This window comes from Echinops telfairi, unplaced genomic scaffold (genome assembly GCF_000313985.2).
Source record: "Echinops telfairi isolate 266 unplaced genomic scaffold, ASM31398v2 ScPeMD7_1;HRSCAF=3_0, whole genome shotgun sequence".
Taxonomy (NCBI): domain Eukaryota; kingdom Metazoa; phylum Chordata; class Mammalia; order Afrosoricida; family Tenrecidae; genus Echinops; species Echinops telfairi.
The window spans coordinates 21,318,533-21,334,431 of record NW_022103896.1 but is presented as its reverse complement, the minus strand read 5'-3'; the positions used below and the strand labels follow the sequence as shown (position 1 = coordinate 21,334,431).

Below are 15,899 nucleotides of genomic sequence, written 5' to 3'. Positions count from 1 at the left end.
GGAACAGCTGGTGGTTTCGAACTGCCGAACTTGTGGTTAGCAGTCCACCTCGACCACTGCACCACCAGGACTCCTACCAGTAATCTAGGTGCCCTCAAGTGGATTTGGCTTGTGGTGCCCCTCAGAGTTGGACTGAGCTCCATGAGGTTTTCCTTGGCTGTCTGGGGGAAGTGAGTCATTAGCCCTTCATTTCCGGTGCCTCTGGGGGAGTTTCAACTGCCAGCCTTATGAACAGTAGCCAGACGCTGAAGCGTTTGTGTCACTCACTCCAATTATGCCTTTCAGCTGACAATTCAACTCAAGACATAGGGTTACTTTTAACTTGCGCGAAGTGGATGTTGTTAGTGCCTTTTAACTCAACAGCGGTGAGTTTGCGTTTGAGGATAACAAGGTGAGTGGGGCTCAGAAGGAAGAACACTTGCGACAGGCTGATGGACAGGAGGTTTAAAATCTGCGCCCCTTATATTTCCCCAGGTGAATTCACCCCAAGACCCCAAGACATTTCAATGTTAGAAACAGGGTTTAGCCTATAGCCCGGAAATTTCCCTGCAGGACCAAAGTGATGGCCACATCCATCCATCGGGCTACTTCCTTTAACCTGACTCTTGGTGGCAGCTCCTGTTTTGTCTGGCATTGGCCAGCTTCCTACAGGTGGTTACCTTTTCAAAGAATGCTCCTTGTTTTCCTACGACAGTCAGTTACCAGAGCAAAATGATGCAAACGTGGCTCTCTTTCACCTTAGAGCAGTGGTGTGGACAGCCCTGCGCCTTGGAGGAGCAGAATCCAGAGGGTTCGTTCTCGGGCCACAGGCTAGACCCAGAGCCAAGAAGACAGAGGGGCAGGACCTGCCTGTCTTGGAAGTCGAGTCCCCAGCTGTGCCCTGAGTAACTGCACCTCTCCTCCGGCCTCTTTCCAGGTTTCACAGCCCAACAGCTTCCAGAGAAGAGGATAATCTACAGCCATCACGTTTGGGGGTGGGGGTGGGTGGGAAAGAACAAGCTTCCAGCAAGGCCAGGCTTAAAAAGGAACCCCGATGGAGTTGAGGATTACTCGTTGAGTTGCCAACCACAGGGTGAGCAGTTCAAATCCACCAATTGCTCCCTGGGAGAAAGATTTATAGCCTCCAAAGCCACAGGGGCAGTTCTCTTTTGCCCTATAGGGTTGCTTTGAGTCAGAGTGGGCTCAAGGGCAGTGAGCTTTATTTGGGTACTAGTCGGCACTGGAGAAAACAAAAATGGTGATGACCTAACCTATCCAAACAAAACCAAATGGAACCGAACCCAATTGTCCGGCCCATTCCAACTCCTACGAAGCCTCTAGGACAGAGTAGACCTGCCCCTGTGGGATTCCAACGCTGTTACCTCTATGGAAGCAGACTGTCATCACTTAGTCCCTCCAAGTGGTGGTGGGGGTGAGGTGGGGTGGGCAGTGGCTTAACCACGGCATCACCAGGGTTCCTTAGGTGGTGGCTAGAAGCACATTTTTGTTTGAATTCTTTACAGAGTGCTGGAAATCTATGCACAGCAGTCTGTGTACAAGGGAAAGAGAGAGATTAAAAGAAAAAAGAAACACACTAAACAAAGCAGAGAAGTGGGGTGGAGGCCTACGAGAGTGGGAGAGGTGAATAAAAACAGCCTTTAAGGAATAAAGTAATGTATGTCATTTCCAAAGATTAGATTTTGAAAAAAACAAAACAAAAAATAAAAAGCGGCAGCGGCAGCTTTCCGTCTAGTTGTCAAGTAACCAAATTGGCCTGAAGAATGGAGAGGCAAACCCCACTGAACGAGGCTGCTAATGCACTGTGAACAGGCGGCTCGGGGACCAGGAAACAGTCAGTGCTGAGGGGGTCCTGAGAACTTTTCTTCTGTGAGGCTTTTCTTGTTCCTATCCAACATCAATTATGCGACATTTGCAGACAAAGTAAGCATTTGCAAGGAACAAGAGGGAAAAATCTATCTGGAGTTTTTGAATCCTTTGCGTCTGTGCTCTCCCACCAGGTTGAGATCCCTGCTCAACACTCGAGGATGCTGAAGATGGTACACTCCCTGCAGAACTGAGGACCGTGAGAGTCTTTGTCTGGGGACTCAGCGGCAGCTGGCTCTAGAGAGGAACCCGTATTCCTGATACCTGTATTCTGGAGGTAGAAGTCAGCCTGCATGGTAGAAAGAGCTCCCGGGGCCCGAGCAGGGATTTGCAGGCCTGTCATGACCCACCAAGAAAGCGGACAGGGCCACTAACCCCTTAGGTCTGTCTTAAATGACTGAAGTGATTTGCTTGGGTTTTTCTAACAGAACCATTCGTGCTGTGTACATTTACATTCAGTTCTGGAGCGGGAGCAAGTGAATCCCCTTGGCACCCTGGAGAGCCAGGTCATTATTCATTCCTGTGCACTCCCAAGGGTGCCTTTCTGCACCAGGGTGGGTGCCAGCCTTTAATAAGAAGGGGTAGCATAGGTTGAAGTAAAAGCTAAGCATCCTCAGCTGATGGCCCTTAGACGTCAAAATATTTACACCCTTCCCATCCCCTCCCCCACCTTTCCTCTAGGCAGGATGCCCCACAAGCATTTCTGGGACATGAAATGTCAAACACACACCTTGAGAAGAAGGTACAGCACAGTGGAAAGTAGCTGGGAGAGATGCGGAGGGTCCCAGGTCACCCAAAATCTGGCAAAGAAAGCATTTTCCACTTTGCTGGTTGACCTGGCAGCCACACAGATGTTACCCCACCATATTTCCAAGGGGATCCCCCAGCAGGACGTCAGTCAGACGTCTACAGTTGGGAAACTAGAAGTTCATATGCAAACAGGTGGTAGGTGACAGGCATTAAGGCATTTTGAGAGGAGCTCTGTAATGGGTCTCTTTGCTTTCTTTTGCCTTCTTCCATTCCCATCGTCACCCCTCATCTTTGGATTCTCTCCCAGCATTCTGTTGTGTCAAAATAAAAAAGCTTGGAAACTCAGCTTTTCTAATAGCTCAGGGCAAGAGGACACCTCCATTCTGTCATGAACCTCTGCACCATCATGCCGGCCCCCTTTCTCCAAGGGGGTTTGCAGTAGTCGCAGAACATCCGTAGCCAGACCAACTAGCTCCCAGCCACACCGCCTCAGCACCTGGCAGTTGTTCCTTAGGATTCTTTAAGTAGGCTCAATTCTCTGTCACCAAGGTGAGTTGTACACTTGAAGCTTTGCAGAGTCCAGCTTAGTGACGGGGACACCAATGCGAAGGACAAGCATACAGGTAAATCAACGACAGTCAGTTAAAGCTGCCTTGGGAAGCTTAACCAGCTAACTCCTGTCCCTGGAAGGGTTGGCTGTCTGAGTAGAGGAAGCATCCAAATAGGTGGCCTGGTGATGTCCACTACCTCTTTCCTCAGCGTCCCGCCCCCTGAGTGTCATGGGCCTGCCTGCCGCCATATGCATTTCCCACATTGCTCTTGCTGTTGGTGAATGGTCTGCGTTCGGTGGTGGGCAAGGCGGGGGATGGGGGATCATATTTGGGAGAAGGAGATACAGTGTCTTAAGGCAGGGAGCATCTGTCTTCCACAGAGCTGTCACCTTACTCAAGGTTTGGCAGGGAGCAGGTGCTCAACAAATGCTCAGTGAATAATGAAAGGAATGAATGAAGGAGGGAGTTCTTCGGTTTGAAGGGAACCTCAGGAGATGGGCTGGGATATTATGCCCATTGGGCGCCAGAGTTTGGCCTCTAATTCTGGATTCGTAGACAAATATGAACTGCCGTCTTCAGTGCCAGAAGCAGGCCCCAACGCAGGCCTGGTGAGGGGCCAGATCTCGATGGTTGCAGACTCTACTCAGAGTTCCCCCTTGGCAGCTCCCCTCCCTGGGGCTGCAGCCTGACAGGCTTTCGATTGAGTCATGAATCACTCTGCCGGTGACTCACCAGAATCACACTGGGATCACTTCCCCTCTCCAGTCAGCTTTCCCATTTTCAGACAGGGGTGGTTTCCACCGGGGGGCGTGTTTCCTGAGACCCTGAGGGGAGGCAAGCTGTGAGGAGTGCAGACGATGAGTTTGTGTCTGGAGACACCCTCTGATCCCACACCAGCTTGTGCTGAAAAGCCTCTGATGCCTGGGGGTCGCAGGTGGGGGCTGTGGTTACACAGAGACAATTTTGCTGAATCTTAGCCAGCTTCGTGCTTTCAGGAGAATTAGTCACAGCATTCTATGGGGTCACTGAATACGGACATTTCTCTAATGCTCTAAGACAAGAAATAGCAGGCTTGACCACGGCTCCCAGACTGTGCTTTATTGAAAGACTATTATAAAAGTAATCCATTGTGGGTCGAACAGGAGCCTGGTTGGGCTTAGACCGAGGAGAGAAACCACGGTCAAATGGAATCCCTTTCCTCCTCTGGATGTGCAGTGGAGCCTCTTGCTGCTTTCTCCCTTCATGGGGTCATGATCTAAACTTGACCTAAAATTCTCTCCACAGCGTCAGAGTCAAACCCTGCAGGGAAACTTCATCTTGTTGCCTTTACCACCTACCTACTTACGATGGTCTTGGAATGAAGGAAGCCAGGTGCTGTCAAGCTGACTCTGACTCCTGGCAACCCCCCAGCCCCCCATTTCCTGGGTACCAGAGTAGAAAAATGTGCTAGTTTTCTGGAAATGGGTTGCCAGGCCTTTCTTCTGAGGTACCCCTGGGTGGGCTTGGACCTCCAGCCTTTTGTCTAGCGGCCAAAAGAAGGCTACCCCTTTGGCCCTCAGAAATAACTCTGTTGTAGAAAGAGAGAATGTGTGCATTGGCCAAAGAGAAGCCCCATGTGTTTGAGTATTTTTATGACACAGGGGTTGTGGTGGGGTTTACAGGTACCAGGAACCAAGGGCTAAGGGATGGAAACCACCAGACCCACTTCTACGGCCCCTTGGTGATACAAGGAATCCAGTTCTTCAGTAAAGTATCAAGAGGTGAAGTCTAACAGTATTGTGGCCGTATCTACATAACCTAGCACAGACGACAGGGCTGTGGCTAGTCATGGGGTTTGTTTTGGACAGTCTGAGCCAGAAGTCGGACAAGATTTAAAAGAAGAAAGAAAGAAAAGGCTTGTTTTCTCACATGTACGGAACGTGCTAATTCATCCATGGAGTGTTCTCACATAAAGTGCTTAAGGAGTTGGACAGAGTATCTCTAGACATCATAACTTACACAATCGAGACATGTTTACATTCCTACCAGGGCATAATATTGTGAACACTTCCACTGAGATCGCAGAACTGCGGTACTTATTTTTTCTAAAACATCATGCCATCTGCACACATAATAAAATAATCCAGGAGTGGCCATGCTCAGACAGGACTTGTACTGAAGGGCACAGACGGAGCCCCGGAGGGAACTGGAGTGATGCACAGTGATGAGAACTGGAAGCAATCTTCCAGCTAATGGTCTGCCGACGACTCCTTGGAGCAGGTTGGCCCTGGATCGTACGCACCTCATTTAAAAAGCCTCAGCAAACTACTATTTTTACCAAAAGTCCATCCTTTTGACCGAATGGGAGTCTTTTTTCAGTTAGTCCGGTTAATGTGTCAATGTGCTCCAAGGATCACTTTGGGCAGTGTCAAGAGTTTATCGTTCAGTGAGGAACGAGACATTTCCATATCAACTGGCAGGACAGCAGCTTAGAAGGCTCGCCGTGTTTACGGAGACCCCTCGGCTGAGGCTGCAAGGAGAAAAAAAAATAGAGGAAATCTGGTCAATTATTTCCTTTATGTTTCCAGATGGATATATAACAAGTAACCTAGTCAAATAAACCCCACATCTTTAGCTAGGTCAAAGTGAAAACTCTAATTGGGTGAAGGCTTGACCCAGCGCAGAACCATCTCACAAGCCCAGAACAGCTGCTCCCTCACTTGGCTGTGCAGGGAAGACACCGTCTCAGAGTCAGGGGAAGGTGCTTGGAAGAGAGAGCTACCCTTGATCCAGCCCCAGCGTAGAGCTAGTGTTGGAGAATCCTCGCAGTCCTTCATTTCTTGATCTGGAACTCAATCAGGTTGGGAATGGCATGAAGGCTTGTTTTTTTTGTTGTTGTTGTTGTTGTTTTGTTTTTTTGCAGGGATTCCATTATCAGTACATCTTATTGGGATAAAAATCCAGGGCTGAAAGATTGGAGAGGATATGGCCGGAGTGTGCAAGTTTGTTAGTTGAAACGTCAGGTGGCTGAGTTGCTTTGGAACCACATAACGCCAATCTAACCTTACCTGGGATTGAACTCCTTGGATCATGCCCCACTTTCTGATTGTGGGCACGATGCTCTGGGAAAGAGCTCCCTGATTTTTCTAATTACCTGCTTTTCTAGTTCTCCTGATGTTGCACGTGGGTCCTCCTTGAGGCCCTTATGCTCGTACACGGATTGCAACAATTAATTGGTAAATGAATGCAAACTAATACTTTGTTCTGGGAAACAATGTTAGCTTTACATGTGGGCAATGGGAGAAAAGGATGGTGAAAGTTCTTTTTTTAATTAGAAGATAATTTTATTGGGGGCTCTTACAACTCTTATTCCAGTCCATACATTGATTGCATTAGGTATGTTTGTACATATGTTGCCAACATTCTTTTCTAGATATTTACATTCTATTGAGCCCTTGGTATCAGCTCCTCCCTCCTCCATTTTTTTTTGACAGCAAAAGTTCTTGACGGGAGTTTGCTTGAAAGCCCGAGCATGCACCCCCCATATAACCCCACCCACATACATACATCTATATACACACACACATAACCCAAATCTACTTGTGTTTTAAAACTGTTCGTTTAAAGCACAAAAGAATGCAGCATTTTCTATAAGGAAATATCTAATCAAAGCTTGAGATTTTTGAGGTAATCCAAAAAGAAGGGAGGTATCCTTTAAGCAGATCAAATAAAAACCAATCATCCAGACCACTGATAAGACTGTAATGCCATTGTTAACTGCAAAAATAAGGTTCATGTATTTAAGAACTACTAAAAATCCCTATTCCATGATCTGACTACTTCATTCCTGGATTATAATATTTTAGTGAATAATCTAAAGAAAAAAGAAATGAAGTTATATGTACAAATGTGCATCCTACAGGCTATTTATAATAGTGAAAAATTTGGAAGCAACCAGTCTCCTATTGTTGAAATTTTAGGTTAAGTAAATTATGGTACATTAACAAGATGAATGATTACATGGCTATTAAAGCAATAATTATGATGATTATTATGTAGCAGCATGCAAAGCAGTTGTGGTACACTACAAAATAAAACATACTTTATGCATGGAAGAAAAATCAGGGGGAACAGGTGAAGGTGCCAGAATTTTCATATATTGTAAAGGAACAACACCAAAACTAGCCTCCCAAGGATGCAGAGATGACCCATGAACATTGGCTAAATAAACACGAAGACTCAACCCATTGGCTGTTGAGTGGATTCTGATGCATAGTGACCCTAGAGGACAGAGTGAATGTACCCTACACTTTCTGAGGCTGTCAGTCCCTATAGAAGCAGACGGCCTCATCTTTTGCTTGTGGGGCAGTTGGAAGCTTTGAGCTGCTGACATTTCAGTGAGTGGCACAGTGCTTAACCCAATGTGCCACTATTGCCCCTGAGCATTGACTAACCAAAATAATCCAACTCGCTGTCATTGAGTCAATGGGTGCATTTACTAAATACATCCACTAACCCACCCCCCCATACCCAAATCCCAAAGCCCAAACCCCAAGAGTTGTCATAGAATCAATTCTGACCCATAACGGGTGCCAGAACAGATATGTGCTTCATGTGATTTTCAAGGCTGTGTGTAACCTTTCAGAAGGATATCTCCAGGCTTTTGGTCTGAGACATTTCTGGGTGGGTTCCAACCATGACCTTTTGGTTAGTAGTGGAGTGCTGAACAGTTTGTATTGACCAGAGCCTCCCTGTGATGCTCATCCACTACTATGACCTTGATCATAAATGCTTTATACTTTCACTATCAGCTGGAAGCCTGATTTATTGAAGAGGGACTAGGAATGGATACAGGACATAACAACCACCCTAGGTCCCCCTGCAAGGATTTGCAGCGCAGCCTGGCTAATCATGTGGTGCACAGTGCCATTCTAGTTGTGCTATGGCTTACACCAGCCCAGAACAGCTGGGTCTATGATGGCTTGCCCTCCTAGAACCTCCTCCATCACTTGGCGGTACATGGAAGACACCATCTCAGAGTCAGGTGAAGGTGCTTGGAAGAGAGAGTTACACTTGACTTTTGGAAAGAGAGAGTTAAACTTGATCTAGCCACAAGGCTCATTCTGGAATCAGAGCCAGAAAATGTGTGAACCCTTGGAGAATTGTATTGGAATAAGTTAATATTCAGGAAATTGCAGTACTGTATCCAACAATGATACAGTAATACAGGACACATTTAAAAATAGAGAATAGAAATAATAACAGTGAGTGCTCACGGATGTGTTGGAGTAAATAGAGCTTTAGACCCTGACTCCGGATGTGGTAACTAAGTTGAGTCAAGGCTTCGGCTTCCCCCCAAATCCATGTTTTCTGTACTGGCACCTAGTGCAAAGTGGATGTGCCTAATTTTAGCATGCAAACGCGCCCCCCCCCAAGTTTGTATGTCTGTTGTTGTTGATAACAGACACAGCAGCACATACAGCTATCAATTCATTTCTACAGAAGCAACTCCGTAACACGGATTACAGTGGGCTTAGTGATCATGGTTGCAGTTATAACTCCATGCTCTTGTAACAGAAATGCCACAAGGAGACATAGCCCTTCTTCTTTTGCTTGCTTGCTTGTTCTTTTTTTATATCTCTGTGGGAGCAAAACAAGGTTTTCTACTTCCATAAAGAGCTACAGTCTCAGCAAACCCACAGGGGCAGTTCTACCCAGTCCTACAGCATTGTTGGAGTCGGCTCCAACTTGATGGCCGTGCACTGAGTTGAGAGTTACCTCAAACTGAAGGAGCCCTGGTGGTGCAAAGGGGTAAGCGGTGGGCTGCTAACCACAAGATGGGCAGTTTAAAACCACCAGCTGCTCTGTGGGAGAAAGATGGGGCTTTCTACTCCCATCAAGAGACAGTCTCCGAAACCTACACGGGCAGTTCAACCCTGTCCTGGAGGGTCGCAAGGAGTTGGCATCCCCTCTATGGCAGTGAGTGGTTTTTGTTTTTCTCACACTAAGTCTGTCTAACGTGCATCACAAAGACCACCCACTCCTCAAAATAGGATTGTAGCCCAAGGCCCAGGGGTAGAATTTACAGTACATCTTTCTTTAGGGGATACAGTACCATACACAGCTACCTTCTTTGAGGTGTGCAACCATGTCTCTTTCTGAGTAGTTTCGCCTCTATGGATGTAAAACTCACTGCCTGCTAAGGTTCCTATCTCAGTTTTGAAGTTGCCATTGTTAGTTTGGTACCATATAGCTCATTCTGAATCTCCCCCAAGATTGCTCTGTGATAATTTTGAAATTTTAAACCAAAAGTCTCCCCTGAAGTCTTCTTGAAACCAAATAATAGTTTAGCTTCATTAGTAAAGAACGTACTTAACACTTGAAACCACAGGCATAAACGTAGCCTTTTATGCTTCATAAAGTTCTTCACCACGGATTACAAAACACCCTTCTTAGGACAGAGAGCAATTTCTCCATTATGCCTCCAGAAATTGAGTTCTGGACATCTTTGCCCAAGAGCAGAATCCTTGTACTGAGGATCAAAGCTGTATTCAGATCGTGCTGTGACTCACTCTGGGGGCATACAGTTCCGATGGGGCCAACATACAAAACATGACTCTCAGAGCCTGTTCCCCCTCCCTGTCTCCTGAATGGGACTCAATGCTTACCCATAAACCCGATCAACACCATGAAGGGCTCAACAGCCAAGCCACATGTTGCCGTGGGTAAATCTGCTGCCCAAGACCTCTTTGGAGTGTTGGAAAGCAGGAAGTTACTTTGAGGTCTAAGGTTTGCCTGGCCAAGCCATGGCATTTTCAGTCCCCTCAGATGCATGGGAAAGCTGAACACTGAATAAGGAAGACCAAATAAGAATCGAAACATTTGAATCATGGTGCTGGTCAAGAATATTGAAAAAAAGAGGACCTGATGCCAGGGGCATAAGTGGAGAGCAAATGTTTTGAGAATGACAAGGGCAATGAATGTACAAATATGCTTTACACAATTGATGTATGTATGGATTGTGAAGAGTTGTATGAGTCCCTAATAAAACTATTAAAAAATAAATTTAAAAAATTTCATTTTCAGCAAAAAAAAGTACCATGAACTGCCAAAAAACAGGTCTATTTTGGTAGTACAACCAGAATATTCCTTAGAGCAGCGGTTCTCAACCTGTGGGTCGCGACCCCTTTGGGGGGTTGAACGACCCTTTCACAGGGGTTGCCCGATTCATAACAATAACAAAATGACAGTTATGAAGCAGCAATGAAAATAACTTTATGGTTTGGGGGCGGTGGGTCACCACCACACGAGGAACTGTGTTAAAGGGTGGCGGCATTAGGAAAGTTGAGAACCACTGCCATAGAGGAAAGGATGGGGAGGTTTTCGTCTCTCCGACTTCGGACATGTTGTTAGGGGAGACCAGTCTCTGGAGAAGGACACCATGCTTGATGAAGTTGAGGGGCAGCGAACAGGAGGAAGGTGCTGGACAAGATGGACTGACACAGTGGCTGCAACACTGGGCTCAAACGGCCAGACCGGGCAGTGTTCTGTTCTCATGTGTGATGGATTGGAACTCAATGGCACCTAGCAACAACTGGGCAGAGAAGGAAATTGAAATCAACTGCAAACAGACAGAGACGCCCCAGCGGCATGCACCCAGCAGGAGAAACCAGGAACGGATGGACGCTGGAGCCCTGGTGGCACAGCGGTTGTGTGCTGGGCTGCGAACTAGGAACGAGATCAGCAGTTCGGAAGCACCAGCGGCCCTGTGGGAGACACAGGAGGCTTTGTGCTTCAGCAGAGTTCCCGGCTGGGAAGCCTACAGGGGCAGTTCTTCCCTGTTCTCTAGGGTTGTTGTGGGTTGGAATGGACGCAACGGCCGTGGGTTAGGTATTTTTGAGTTTTGAAAGAGGGGCACAGGAGGACTGGGTGGGGCGGGGGGGTGGTGGTGGTGGTGAGTGCAGTCAGGGCGTGGGATCTTAGCCAGAGGACGGCCAAGGAGAAGGTGTGTGTGCTGTGGTGTTCTCTTTGTCATGGCTGCATGGACTTCCATGTAGTCTGAATGGTTCTTTGATGCATGGGCAGTTAGTCCTGTGGCTATGTGGGATGGCTGGGTCACTGAGCTGGCTGTATGTGGGGGCAGCAGGCCCCCATTGACTCGGGTATGTGATTAGCATCAGGCCAATGTTGCTCATGCGGTCATTCTGGGAACCGCTGTGTCTGGTACAACCAAGGAAGCATGGGAACCCAGTGCTGAGCCCTGGATCCCAGTGGACCTGGGTGGACACCCAGGCTCAGCACACAGTCGCTGTGAGAAGAGATTGAACAAGTGAGTTTCCTCAGGGCTTACTCTTCACCCATCGTCCTCCCTCACTGCGCTCATTCATTGCTCAGAGGACAAAATGGGCTCATAGAAAAAGCACTTGGCATGGTACTTGGTTTCTTATGATTATTACTCTTAGGACTAACCCACATTCCCCAAGTGCCTTTGAGAGAGATACGGAGAGAACAATGGAAGGCAGGAACAGAAACAACCTGCCTGGAGGCCAAGCCCTTGCACCCTGGGGAGGAAGATAACCCTCTTCCTGGTGGCTGCTCAGCTTGGAAGTCCACACTGGGACTGCCACCACTCCGCACCCCCCACCCCCCCTTCCGCCCTTATCCACACAGGGCCCGGCAGACCCATGATAAGCAGAGTTTGCAGGGACACTTCAAAGGCAGGAAGTGGCTGGCCCTGGAGGCAACGGGCCTCTGGGCAGAGGGGTCAGAACAGACCTCGGAGTGAGTGTGTCTGGCTCTGCCCTTCTCCACTCCAGCAGCAAAGGACTGTCGGGCTTTGGGGAGAGGACAAGATCATGCGTTTAGGCAGCCCCCCCATGCCCTCTCTCTAAGGCTGACAAGAGGAAATGGCTTGATGACTGAAAGGGCTGTTTGGGGCCTTTCGTTCAGAATCCAGGACTGCATGACGATCAGAAAATGTCTTTCATGTGACTGAGGTGGGGAGCTGTGGGGTAGGTCTGCCTGTGTTTTCATGTGGGGTAAGCGATGCACACATACATGAGACCTGTGATGCATACATACATACATTGGACCTGTAATGAATATATATATATATGTACATGAGACCCTACATACATGAGACCTGTGATACATACATACATGAGACCCGTGATGCATACATGCATACATGAGACCCATGATGCATGCATACATACATGAGACCTGTAATGAATATATACATACATGAGACCCATGATACCTACATACATGAGACCTGTGATACGTACATATATACATGAGACCTGTGATGCATACATATATACATGAGACCTGTGTTATATATATACATACATGAGATCTGTGGTATATGTGTGTGTGCATATAAAGCCAAGCATAGCCAGAGCTGACACCTGGCCACTAGCCCGCTGCGGTTTATCTGAAGCCAGTTACCGGTCTCACTGTGGTCTTTGAGTCTCCTACCTCCCTGGGAGGAACAGAGGCCAGTTACAAGCACTGCTCACAGCCAAACTGGGAATCCACAAAGCTGAGGCTAGACCCGAGCTCCGTTCTCACCCCCAGGGTGCTCCTGAGGGGAGAAGAAACACAAGGTAGGGAACAAATCCCATAAATCACCTGGAAGGCAGGCCAGCACGCTGCACTCGGGTTTGTGTACAGGCCACACTCATGCTTCTGAATCCTGCGCATGAAGGAAGGGCCTACGTGGTGCAGTGGGTGAGTGTTGGGCTACTTATGGAAAGGTCGATGATTGGAACCCACAAGCTCCCCTGCAGAAGATAGACGAGGCTGTCTGCTCCTGTGAAGATTTACAGTCTCAGAAAAACAATTCAGTAGTCTTACTCCAGTGCTTACACATTGGGCTGCGAACAGCAAGGTCAGTAGTTGGAAACCACCAATTTTTCTGTGAGACAAAATCACCGGGGCAGGTCTAGTCTGTCCTGTAGGGTCCCTAGGAGTCAGAATTGACTTGGTGGCAGTGAAGTCCAGTTTTTGAGTTTGAACCGGCGTTTATGGGGTCGCTGTGAACTTGATGGGAGTGGTCCATACACAGTACCATAGGTAGGAGGTTTGACTTGCAAATTATCATATTTCATTGTTAATGGTGGTAGCGGTCCATCTTTTTCATGTTGACAGTTCATTTTTCTTATGTCACACCTTGGTGGTGCAATGATTAAGTAGTTGGCTGCTAACCGGAATGTTGGTGGTTCAAACTATCTTAGCGGAGAAAGAGAACCCGTTTCCGTATCATTTGAGGAGAATGTTTACTAAGTTTCAAAAGGGGCAGAGACAACCCCCAAACAGACACATCATCAGCGTGAGTTCAAAATGCCGCCCGAGGATTCCTGCTTGGGACACGAGAGAACTAGGGCGTGGGACACGAGCCATCACAGTTACATGTGGGACGACGGAAGCAGGAACCGGACCATGGTTGGAAAATTGTTAGCTAGAAGGGCTCAGAAGATTTTACGGGGCCTTCTGACCAAAGCAGCTAGGACAGATAGGGCATGACTCATGACGATACAACTCCCTGTACTGTCCCCATCAAGGACACACCCACGCAAGCCCCTAAGAGAGACTGCCCCTCCTTGGGCAGGTGGGAGAGAGGTAGAGATAATCTCCTTTCCAAGGCCCTCTGCTTGAGAGCGGGATTATCTACATCCTTGGTCAATGATTAGAGAGCACTCAATGGTGGCTTAATCTCCTGGAGTATTCAGCAAATGGATTTTGGGCTGTCACTGACATCATAGCCTTTTATAAACTGGGGTGCTCAGAATTTAAGCTCAAATACAGAACCCGCTCATCAACTCTGTAGAAAGTAGGCACCGTTTCCTTTCCTGGGGCCATCTGACAATGTCTAGAAATAATTTTTGTTGTCATGCCTGGAGTAAGGGGGGGTGCTGAAGCTATTCCCAGGGGAGAGAACTCCTAGAGTGTGTGAGACAGTCCCTTAAGCAGAATTATGCAGCTGCAAATGCCAATAGTGCTAGACTATGGGTTAGACCATGCAGGTCCGCTGTTGGTCTTCTATCCCTGTATCTGAGCTGAATCTATGCCTCCCCGACCAGGCCAAGGGAAAAGCCAATATAAGCGTGCCTCTGTGTGTACAGGAAATAAAGCTAATTTCTAATTTCACTCTTTGCTTCAATTAATCATTTGTTCATTTCATTTTATGTTACCTTCAGTGTAATCAAAACCTCTCACCTGAAATCATTTCCAATGCTTCAGCCCTTCCCAGACATGTAAGAATCAAGATGGGATGATTTAGATTGGTATGCTCAATTAATTAATTAGAATGTGTGAAAGAAGGTAGGCGAGAAAAGCTTGACCAAGGAGGATTGATGTGACAATCAGACTCAACTCTGCTACCAGTCCTTTGGTGGGATAAGTCAAAAATTTGGTTAGTGGTGCTGATCTCTTTGATGCCACTTCCTTCCACATCTCCCCAGAAGACGGGGAGGGCCATCTGATTCCTTGGAGGAATCAGTTCTACCCTCTAGCTATTTGAAGACCTGATAGGAAGATGGACAGGGATGTGAGGGAAGAACAGTAAGATAGATAGACCATGGAGGCAAACGGGCCTGGAGCTGCTTCTTATGCAACAACCCCAGAGTGGATTCTACCGCAGAGCGAACTCTAGGGCAGAGCAGAATTGCCCCCATTGAGTTTGCCAGGCTGTCAAGCTTTATGGTACAGACTGCTGTATGTTTTTCCCATGGGGTGGTTGGTGGGTTTGAACCTCTGATCTTTTGGTTAGCAGGCGAGAACTTAACCCAGTGCTCCTGGACTCACGTCATTTTTTACAGCCCCTAGGACTCTGAACCATGCTGCTGACTTCCAGCGGACTCCCACGGATGGTGACTGTGTGCGTCAGAGTAGAGCTGGGCTTCGTAGAGCTTTTAATGCCTGATTTTTGTAGAAGTAGATCGGCAGTTTTCTCTGCTCAGGCACGACTCTACAACCTTTTGGTTAGCCTCCGAGGGCATTCACAGTTCACACCAAGCAGACATTTGCTAGAGACCGTCATGACCATAACAGTAAGCACCATCTTTCTATAAGCACTGAAAATAAACTCCAGACTCACTGACACCAGTTAATCCTGACTCATGGTGACCCTATAGGACAGAACTGGCCCTGGGGGTTTCTGAGACTGTCAGTCTTTAAAGGAGTAGAAAGTCTCAACTTTCTTTGCCCACCTTTCGTGAGCAGCCCAACATGAACCCCCTATGCCACCAGGGGCTCCTTCCTCAAACCCCAAACTCACTGCCATCCATTCAATTCCAACTCACAGCCACCCGAGAAGACGGGGTAGAACTGCCTCTGGGGGTTTCTGAGACTGTATCACACACACACACACTCTCTCTATCTCTCTCAAATTTAATTGGGAGCTAATACATATATCATATCATTCTATAGTTCAATCATGTCAAGCAGAATTGTACAATTGCTACCATAATGGGTTTCCAAATGTTATTTTTCTATATGGACTCCTTGACATCGACTCCCTTATACCTCCTGCACCCTGAATCCCTTATTCTACTTGCTGACTGGTTCACCAGTCCTGAGTTCCATACCCCAAGCAGAACAAAATCAAAACAACCCAGAACAAAATGTATAACACAGCTTCAAGAGGGGGGGACATAACACCTCTGAGATACACCCTAACATGAATGAACGAACAAAACAAAACAAAAACAAAACAAAAATACGGAAAATACCGAGAACCAGAGCAGGTCCAGC

General features: G+C 47.4%; 1 protein-coding gene across 2 annotated transcripts in view; it reads right to left on the bottom strand.

The window, feature by feature from the left end:
* Nucleotides 1-4,247: 4,247 nt before the first annotated feature.
* Nucleotides 4,248-15,899, bottom strand: part of SAMD12 (sterile alpha motif domain containing 12) — a 487,288-nt gene continuing 475,636 nt past the window's right edge. For both annotated transcript variants that reach the window (XM_004697671.3, XM_045287628.1), the window contains exon 5: nt 4,248-5,673. In XM_004697671.3, the coding sequence (XP_004697728.2) occupies nt 5,651-5,673 (23 nt within the window). In that variant the 3' untranslated portion in view covers nt 4,248-5,650. The remainder of the gene's footprint in view (nt 5,674-15,899) is intronic.